Here is a 10,930-nt window from a genome sequence, read left to right on the forward strand (position 1 = left end):
TCAACAAATAATAATAAACACCACATGTAACTTCATGTCTTGCTGTCAACAAATAGTAATAAACACCACATGTAACTTCATGTCTTGCTGTCAACAAATAGTAATAAACACCACATATAACTTCATGTTTTGTTGTCAACAAATAGTAATAAACACTCAAGCCCTAATCTAGAATTGAAAAAGTAGGAGAAGTGACTTCTCTCTTCCCAAAAATAAGGGGCGAAGTTTGATAAAAATTGGCGAAGTGAACATTTATCGGTACATTTCTTAACGTTTCGCCAGTTTCCGCATTCAATTGAAAAAATTCTGAATTTTACACTCTGTTCTAATCGTAATATTTCAATATAAATTACAACTTCCAGTAAAGTTTAAACAAAACAGTTGTATATTTAATTAAAAACGTGATATTATTAAGTTGTTGATAATGTGCCGTTATGTTAAAATTAAAGTATTAATTAGTATTTTCTGGCATTACTGAAATTAATATGGCCGAGAATTAACAACGCTTGACTGGTCACAGCACACAGCGTGACACGCATCACTTTGAAAAACAATAGCCAGGTTTATGGGAGCATCTGAAGATGTCAACATTAGACTATGACATGTATTTAATCTTTTCAGAGCAGAAACTGGCATTGTAATAACATTTGTTGGTTGCTTTTGATAATAAATTGAACAAGGTAAAACATTTCATCAAATCAATCGTACATTACAATGTGCATGCGCAAAAACCATTTTCCGTTAATAGGCAGGTTCACGAGTACTCGAGGATACAGTCTGGTGCAAAAGAAAAAAACACTGTCCGACATGCGGCAACAAGGTGCCAGGTGGGCTATGACACTAAACAAGTCGGGATCTTGGCGTCTGTTGTGTGATTCGTTTTTTAAATCGGATTAGGTCCAAAATCTTACGGCGACTTCGACTTCTCACTACTGCTCATAACTAGGCGACTTGAGTCGACTTCTCACTACTGCTCATAACTCGGCGACGTGAGCCAAGTTTCAGTGAAGAAAAGGCTCATTTCGCCAGCAAGATTAGGGTCTGAACGCTACATGTAACTACATATATTGCTGTCAACAAATAACTGTAAACATTAACATTACATATATTGAAGCCCTCTCTCTCATTGCTGTCAACGAATAACTGTAAACATTAACATCACATATATTGAAGCCCTCTCACCCATTGTTATAAATAATAAACAGTAGATATAATGAAGAATATTTCCAATTCTGTTTCCAATGATATAGGGTCATCATTAAACAATAAACATAAAATAAGGCTTAAAAGTAGGGACACCAACAATTTTGTATTCAAGTTATATTGATTTTCTTCTTTTCAATTAACATGCAATTGTAGGGTATATTTCTGTACATTGTGACATTTTTTCACAAAATGTATTCTAACCTAATTTCACTGAAATGCAAGCAAAAGTGAACAGAGGTGTACATTTACCATCTCCTTTTTCTTCACTCTTGCAATAATGACTTTTTTAAAACACTATTTCCAATACTTACATTGTCATCTAGAGTAACAGTGTTAAGACTTGGTCTGTCAAACATTTCTCTGTCTTGATTTTTCTGATACTGCTTCCACCGGGTCTGGAATCTCTGGTGAGGATCGCTCTGAAGTGTGATTGCCAACAATCGTCTGACGTTCAGCCCGACATCTTCAATACCCCAAACCGCCGTACAGATAGCATGGATTAAACAGTTCCCATCACCTTCAGAGAGTAAAAAATATTTTAATTGAACTACGATCGAGGGAATTCCATGATACTCTTCTTTTTTTAAAATTTGGAACTCTTCTTGTGATGAGACATGAAAAATATGGAAAAACAGACTCGTAGTGATGAGGCTATATATACGACAACTGTATAATGTATTTTTGGATTTTATATAAATGATCGGTGTGTATAGAGACTTGGCAAATGAGGGCCGGCTATATACATGGCAAATAATAAAAAATATATTATTTCATGACGAAAATAACCACGAATATGCTGAAATAAAATAATAAACAGTCAGAACATGAACTCACCATTTATTATTATTATTATTATTATTATTATTAGGCGCTTGTGCAAATTATTTTGACTGGTTCGCAAAGTGGTATTTCGGTTTTAATGATAGCGTAAAAAAACAGTGACCTGTTGCAGCTTTTGTCGTCCAAAGGTTGGCTAATTATTACTTAACCCAGTTGAATCCAGTTCTACGTGCAGGGATAAGTTCAGCCTGCCACTTGTGCATGTGTGCACGCAGGTTAATCTTGCATTTTTATAGACAAAACTCCTCCAGATAAAACACCGCCCCTCCACCTCAAAAAGGTAGTAGTAGGCTAATAATAATAATAATAATAATAATAATAGTAGTAGTAATAATAGTAATAGGAATAATAATTGTGTATTATTATTATTATTACATGTATTATAATGTTGGTAAAATCATGTCGAGGTGGGGTGGGGTGGGTGGGGGCGGTTGTTACAAAAACATTACATAGATTTAGAGGGGGACCCGCGAGTGGTCTCAGCTTTAGTAGTAGCCTATTAAAAAAAATTATTTTGAGTTTTATTGCCTCTTGCAATTTTGAGCATTTAAAATGTGACTAAATACAGCAAAATAACCGTTTAGTCATATTTATTTACGGTAAAATTAACTTTTTTTTTACAAAATTTACGTACACAGCCTCAAAATTGCAATCAGTGAAAAATTATTAAGTTCAAGCCCTGTTATTAGTTTGTGTACTGTCCGTAGTTAGTTTCTCTTTCAGTTAATCTACCTCAGCCGCTGATAATTTGTAATTGTTATTTTTATTTATTTATTTATTTATTCATAATCATATTTATTATAATTAATTTTTTGTTAGTACTGTAGGGACAATATGACGTTATTATTATTATTTATTTATTATAATAAATTTTTTGTTAGTACTGTAGGGACAATATGACGCTATTCATATATCTATGGAAAACATACACAAAAGGGTCAGCTAAATTCATATACTCCCCCACCACCTCCCCTGTTCACAAAATGCACTGTTCGTACAGTACTTAGTATGTATTCTTCCTGTTCCAGATGGTACGGTAATATGGATCAATCAAATACATGTACTTATTTACCGCCTATATACATTTTGGCTGTGAATATAGCCAGCCCTTGTTAGTGGAGGCTATAGACACGGCCTTCGTATATATAGTCACATCGTATATAAACACCGTCTAGTTCAGAGTATTCTTAATGTAACAATTCCTATCCCAAGTCAGCTGTTATGGCATATTTTGTATAATAATGAATTTGACATGGTGGAAAATGACGATGTTTGTGATTCAGATGTTTAGAGTTTTTCGCGTACGACTAACGATAAATTTACCTATAGATGAAAAGGCCTAACTAGTCGTGAAAGTCGACTTTTAACATGCTGTTACTAAAATAAATTAATGTATAAGCTTATTATCATTCAGTACATTTTTTTATTATTTTTTAATAACTTATTTTCATTGGGTTTTCTTTTCTATTTACCCTACGTCGCATAGGACGGTCAAGCGTTCTCATTACATGAGCTTGGTAAGTTGTTTTGGCACTGCGGTTATTCGGGGAATGCCCGTCAAAATAGCCGTTATTTATCTCAGAATTATGGACCGTACCCATAATTCAATTATTTTTATAAAATAAAAGTGTGATATGGTGGTTAGGTAGATGGTTCAATAAAGTAGTTTTAGGTACAAATCAAATGTATACATATTGTCATACAGTACCTTGCTGGGTCAATAATTAGGTCAACCATCTGTGAGAGAGCGCGTTTAATAATAAAACAGAATTTTAGTACGAGTGTCACGTTTTGTGATTCTAGCCTTCATTTTGTTGCAGTTTACTAATAGTATGATAAAACTATCACATTAAACAGTCGACCACTGGATTCCAATTTGGAATTCTAAAACCATCTTTTCAAATGCAATTCTGTATCAATATTTATTATCAATCAATATTTGTATCAAATGCTAAAAACGGAAGATCAGCCAATTAGTGGTGCACGCAAAATGTATTTAAGGAGTCTAATGCATAGATTTCTTTATCATCAAGGCATAATATTTTAACTTGCTGTCAAAAGAGACAATTCAAATGAACACTTACTTTTAACTTTGATGGGAAACAGGCGACTGGCCTTTGGACACCAGTTAATGACACCATTTCTTTCCAGGTCATCTCTCATGTCGCAGTCAAACACCACTGAACTCCAATGTTCAACAAAATTATATTCTTTACGATGTAATGGCGGCAACACTTGGAGAAAAAATGAAAATGTGTTGGTAAAGCAATATGCTTTTCCTGAATCTTCTTGACTGTAATCAACATTGCGGAGAATTTCATTTTCCAGTCGCTTTACTTTCTCAGGATTAGCTTCTGCAAATTTACTCAGGAATTGTGGTCTAGACATAGTGTTAATGACATATACCTGCAAAAAAACAAAAATAAATAAATAAATAACAAACACTGGGGGTGGATGGCCACGTACAAGGAGAAAGCTGACACCCCTATCTAAAACACAGCAATGTTTTTTTTAAATTTACTTAACGCAGAACTCAACACATTTTAATTATGATTATATGGTATCAGACGTTTGGTTAATGACCACGCAGATGAGATGAGACCCAATGACACCACATAATGGGCTACTCTTTCAGATTAGTAGCAAGGGATCTTTTATGTGGGCCATTCCATGGTATTTGGTCCATGGGTGTGGAAATTTCAAAATGATCTGTTAAACTAAGTTTTTATTATAGCTTAAAGTTAACACCTTTAAACACATATAAATATACTTTTATTGTCAATTTACTTTTGTTTTATGAGTTTTAATGACAGTTTTATTTGAAAAAATAATTTTTGCAAGCCAGGACGTGATATTTGTGTTTTGGTAATATTTCATTACTGTTATGTCAAATTTAAAAATTAGGTCTCAGGACATCATACCTAAAATATACTGCATATGAAAATACTACTTTGCCTTCTTTCATATCATAATTAGTATATTAAATTATTTTTCAAAATATATAATGTCACATCCTGGCTGATTTGACATATAAAAGTTAGTTTTATTTAAAAAATATTTTTCAGAAATAAAAATCCTTTTTAATTCTCCTTCTTCTCATTGTTCCAAGTATAAATAAAAGGTATAATTATGACTTGTTGTATTAAATGATTAAAATAACCACCTCAAACTTTAAGCCAGGATGTGACATTGAGCCAGGACGTGACATTCAAAATGGCATATTAAAATGAGTAAAGATTAAAAAGGTATTAAATCTCTATATATAGAGAAATTGGCAAAAATGACTAGATAATGCACATGTACCTAAAAGAAATTACTTTCATTTTCAATATTTTTGCTCTCACCATTAAGAATTAGAAATGGAGAAACTAGACGTTCGGGGGAGCATGTTTGAATATTTAACATGGATTTATGTAGATACAAAAATACTATTATCAATTAATTCTATGCTTCTGTTTTTTGACCAAACAATGAATTACTGATAATCCACCAATTTAAAGATTATTGTATTTATACCAAATTCCAAATTTTGTAAATCCAAACTGGTGTACACATAAAATAAATATTGTGTCGAAGAACTGTTCAAATACAATGTGCTGCTAAAATCTTATTATTAAAATTTTAAAATAATAAAGTTGAAAAAATAATTTGATGTGCACTGAGGTGAACATTCATAGATAGAACTGTAAATGAAGCTTTACTGATACATGTGATTTATGAGAAATGTAGCTACATTTGTACAAGCAATGTTGAGCTAAATGCAAAAGTTGATGCCGCACCCAACAAAAAAGTTATACCTAAATTTCATCTTTTTAGTTTGTACATGTATTGTAAAGGTAAGACAAACATCACCAGACTTAGCAACATCAGGATAAACAGTGTTGTTGACAGTATGGTCACTGGTTATAAAAGTATATTTATATTCATGAATATTGTATGAGAACTTCTTTTGCACAATGACATTTCAATTAATTAGGATTTTATGCATTTATTTTGATGATAAAAACACTTAAAACAAGTAAATATCATTGATTTCATAAACTAAGAGTGTTTCATTAGTAGTATTTGATATACATATCATTTATTAGTTGTATAAGTGAACTGGACAAAAAGTCATGTCCTGGCTCGTCACGTCCTGGCTCGTACTGAAATTTTAAAAAGTAAATGTTACATCATGAAGAATATTTTTTTTTAGTAAATTGCTATACTGCATTTAGAAATAGACTGGATATTGTGTTAAACAGTGTATTTCAATAAGCAAACATTCTATCAAGAGAGCAGAGTTTTGGAATTTACTGCAGTGTAAAAAAAGTGATGTCCATTTTCGTCACGTCCTGGCACATTTTACTTTTCACTTTATAAGTCTTTGTTTTTTTACAAAAACAAAATTAGGCCTGACATGCTTATACTACTATATGTAATGAGTCTATAAATGATAAAACTGCAATTTCATTTAGAAAGGATTTTTAGTGAAGGAGATCATAAAAGTCAGAATGTCACGTCCTGGCTTAAATAATTACCATGGAATGGCCCATGTGCACGATCCCACAGGCAGGATAGTACATACCACAGCCTTTATTACATCAGTTGTGGAGAACTAGCTGGAATGAGAAATAGTCAAATGGGCCCACCGATGGGGAGGGATCCTAGACCAACGGCGTATCAGGTGAGCTATTTCAGGGAACGTTTGTTTTAAATTTTGACTTGCAACATTTGCATGTTTTAAAATTGATTAGCCCAGGAATTAGTAGTTAATGTTACAGAACTGTGTAATGATCTTTGAAATTTGTGTTGCAAATCACGATGCAATACTGAACAAAATGTTTCCTAAATTTACGGTCCTACCCTGCTTTGGATAGGGATATTGGGTTTCTTCTTGTGTTTGAACTAATCATCAAAGGATAACACAAATGGTACACAACAGTGTTGTTTGTTATTAGAAATAGTTAATAACACTACTGTATCATATGTTATAAAAAAAATATCATATTAATAAATAAACTTTTTCCGATTAAAGCATTATTATTTTTTCAATGTAACAAAAACAACAAAGTTTATCTGCCCTTTACAAACACAGCTGTGACATCAGCAGAGAAAAACATTTAAGTCAAGTGGTTCGGCTTTTGTCTGCATTCAAGTGTACGGGAGGGAGAAAAGAGAAAGACTTGGTAATTTTAACAATAAATCTTGAAAGCCAAGATCAAATATTTTACCGGTGGATAGAGCTGGGCGGTATTGAAATTTCAGGTTCGGTATCGGTATAGGTATTTTGGTGTGATTTACCTCGGTATCGGTATGATATTTGGTATTAAATACTGAGCAGTATTTTTGGTATACTCGACTTTAAATGCATGCCCGAGTTATAAAATTAAATTCCATACACAAGACCTTCGTCTCTCTCTTCTTTTCAGCTATTTTGCGTTCGTCAGATATACTGTTAGTGCTTTACTAAATGGCGGATAACATTTTTCAATACTGAAATTTCAATATCTTGAAATTTGCTCTGGAAACACAGATGGTGAATCGGTATTGACACGATACCTATCCCGAACGGTATATACAGTATACTGCCCAACTCTACTGGTAGAATATAGTACACATATTTTTTTTCAATAATTATATATATCCATGCAGGGCTCACGCGAGCGGGCGGAGAGAGGCAAACTCTTGCTTTGACCAGCTTGACTGGGCGTTACCAGTCAATGTACTGCAGTTTTAATCTACAGAATTATAGTCTGTCCCACAGGGAATGCCTTTTTTCATACTATGAAATTTACTACAAGTTATTTATTTGTGAGCTGATTTATTTGTAAAATACACACAAAATAGTATGTTTGCTTTCCAGACGGTTCGTCCTCTGGACATTTCGTCCACCGTACAATTCGTCCACCCACCTCGGACAATTTGTCCACTCGATTACAACATTTATAACCAATAAATCTAAAATGTTATTTCTTAGCCATTGAAATGGTTAATTATTTTCGTTTTGTTGTAAACTACTAGTATATATGAAACAAACACAATTTTAGTGGCACTATCAACTTGTTATTATCTGTATGTGTCCATTATAGTACTTTATGGATATGTTGTTATTCAAATTGCTCTTCAATTACACCTATAATTCTGACATACTATTTAGAAAACAAAGCTATAACTAAACTCTTGCTAAATTACCATTTTTACATTGCGATTGCTGTATTACCGTACACATTTTGTCCACAGGCCCGTATATGTCCACACTCTCGTACATAATTTTCGTTGTTTCTACTAGGAAGTTTGCATCGGAAGATAATAGTCAATGAGCAACAGATGAAAACTTTGTTATTTATGTCAAAAATACCATAACATGACGTTGTTCGAAGTAACTAGGGCCTCAACGAGTCAAAAATATTGGACTCGAATACTCGAGGGTCAAACTCAACCTGGACCCGAGCACCCGACACTTACGCTAGATGATGATGAGACGAAGGAATAGAGTAAAATACCACTTTAATAAACACACATTTTATTTTTGCCAAAAAATAAACATTTTGTAGGCAGACATACATACTTATATATAAAATAAGATAATGTGCATACTGCGGGGAATGATATGTAGCATCGGGTTACAATCGATAAAATTCTATAGTAAATGGGTAATGCATGCATAGCAATAATATACAATATAATAACATATTCATGTATCAATGTTGTTTGTTCTATGCGTGGTAGCAGTGTTCATATACTTACAGTTTAATTAGCTGTTTTGAATAGTCGCTGGACAGTAGTTGCCTTAATTTAAATGTTGATGGTTTATTATAATAAAAAGGTTTAATATATTTATCTCTTATGTTACTGAAGAAAGGACACACTAGAACAAAGTGATATTTGTCTTCTACTACATTTATATTACACAGACGACAAATTCAATTATTCTTGTCAATATTGTGGTATCTGCCCATTTCTATAAAGAGATTATAGGAAGATAATCTATATTTACTCAAAATATGTTTGTATTTCAACGCAATAGGTTTCTGAAGATAAGGTTGTAAGCAATAATTATTAATAACGAATTTGTATAACAGACATTTTGGAGAAGTATTGAATACAGCATACATAGATTGGATAAATCGACGAGTCATTCTCTATTTAAATAGTGATATAAATGTATTGGATTTTTTACATTTTGATTATACCAAAACCATTAGTGAGAAGCAGGTCTCTTATTTGACTAACCCAGTTTACAGAACGTGGTTCTTAATTACAGCGCTGAACGTTGGTGCCACCAAATGATGCCATTGTATTGCATTCCACACATTCGTCTTGTTTTCCCTCCATGTCTCATGTAACCGGTGGCAAGCATATGGCAAAATGACGTAAACCTATAATTAAATAAGTGCTCTTCCTTGCACGGGTACTCGAGTCCTGTGAACAGACTCGAGTCTTGCTAGACTCGGCCCGTGCTCGAGAACTCGAGGATACCCTAGAAGTAACCAACTAAGAAACAATATTATCTCCATTGCGCTGCCAAGTTCTATCATCTGTTACATCCATAAAATCACAAGACATCCTTAAGGGTGCATATTGCCCTGCCTTCCCGTACATGTATGCATGTGCTTTGTGGCCAAAAATAAACAAATAAAATAAAATAAATTTGTCTTCTTTTTAATTTTATTAAGCATCAACATCAAATGTGCATTCAACTGTAAATGTCATTTATTAACTATAATAGACTATGTCTACAGTCAGCAAAATTAGCCGGGAGATGTGTAGAAATCGCGACGGACGTGTAAATTTTCCCATCTCACATGCCCGACGGGCACCTGTTTTAAAAATGCATAAACAGTTAACTCATCAACACCATGATATAACTATTACTCATCGTAAAATATTAATAAAACATTAGATTGTCTTCATACATTGTTTACTCATATGGCCATATTATAAGTATTACTAATAAATGCATGATATGCTATTTCATGTTACATATACTATACATTTAAGCGGGTAAAATTTAGCAAATATATGGGCATCTAGAAGTTCATTCGAGCAAGTAAATTTTACAAGCCACTTGCCTGAAGGGGCAAGTGTCTCAAAAAGTTTTTCGTGAAGACTGCGTCTATCAAATTGTCCCCATCATACTTGGTAACCCCTCTTCTGCCGTCCGTACATTTACTTAGTCCGTGGACAAAATATACGGTAAATAACTAATACAAAAACAATTATAGTGGACGAATTGTCCAAGAACAATTTTTAGTTGAGGACGAATAGTCTCGAGTTCAACAGTGGACTAATCGTCTGTGGACGAAACGTCCTGAGGACGAATCATCGGCATCCCGTATGTTTTTGTGATTTTCAAAACACGTTTACTTTTCTTCTTACGTTAAACCAAACTGAAATTACTTACATTTAAAAAAATATATATATATATTTTATAAAATGATGGGACGGCCTATAAGTTGGTTTGAACACATCATCACATGTATGAGGACATACATCAACTTCGGGGTAAGTCGACGTTTATCTTCATGAACAATATATTGCTAAACACAAAATAACAGGTTAGTTCCTGGTCATAATTTTGTTGTGATGTTAGTGGTTTTATAAACACTTACAGTTACACTGGAGGCTCGACGAAATTATACAATTTACGCTTTACCTATTTATTTTATAACATACTGAAACAGAAAGGTTACAATAGTTTTATAATTATACCTGTCTGCAGACGAAAATAAATTATGGCATCAGCCAAACAAATAATAAAATACTAAGGCAGCGGGCCTTTTATGTTTTCGATCAACCGGGACTTTCTGTTCGGGAATTCCCCGTTTTTCACAAAATAACGTTTCATTGGATAATACATTTGCAACTGCGTTCGACTAATAGGTTGAAGAGATTGGGATAG

General features: G+C 33.2%; 1 protein-coding gene across 3 annotated transcripts in view; it reads right to left on the minus strand.

Annotated features, from left to right (window-relative positions):
• Positions 1-10,930, minus strand: part of LOC121372539 (tumor necrosis factor alpha-induced protein 3-like) — a 45,099-nt gene that overhangs the window by 10,603 nt on the left and 23,566 nt on the right. The window contains exons 1-3 of one of the 3 annotated variants that reach the window (XM_041498922.1): positions 10,741-10,836; positions 4,131-4,452; positions 1,518-1,723 (exon numbers count right to left, since the gene is read on the minus strand). In XM_041498922.1, the coding sequence (XP_041354856.1) occupies positions 1,518-1,723; positions 4,131-4,434 (510 nt within the window). In that variant the 5' untranslated portion in view covers positions 4,435-4,452; positions 10,741-10,836. Of the gene's footprint in view, positions 1-1,517; positions 1,724-4,130; positions 4,453-10,640; positions 10,837-10,930 lie in introns of those variants that run through there. The other 2 variants (XM_041498924.1, XM_041498921.1) reach the window with 2 other exon arrangements.

The sequence above is a fragment of the Gigantopelta aegis genome, chromosome 4 (genome assembly GCF_016097555.1).
Source record: "Gigantopelta aegis isolate Gae_Host chromosome 4, Gae_host_genome, whole genome shotgun sequence".
Lineage (NCBI taxonomy): Eukaryota > Metazoa > Mollusca > Gastropoda > Neomphalida > Peltospiridae > Gigantopelta > Gigantopelta aegis.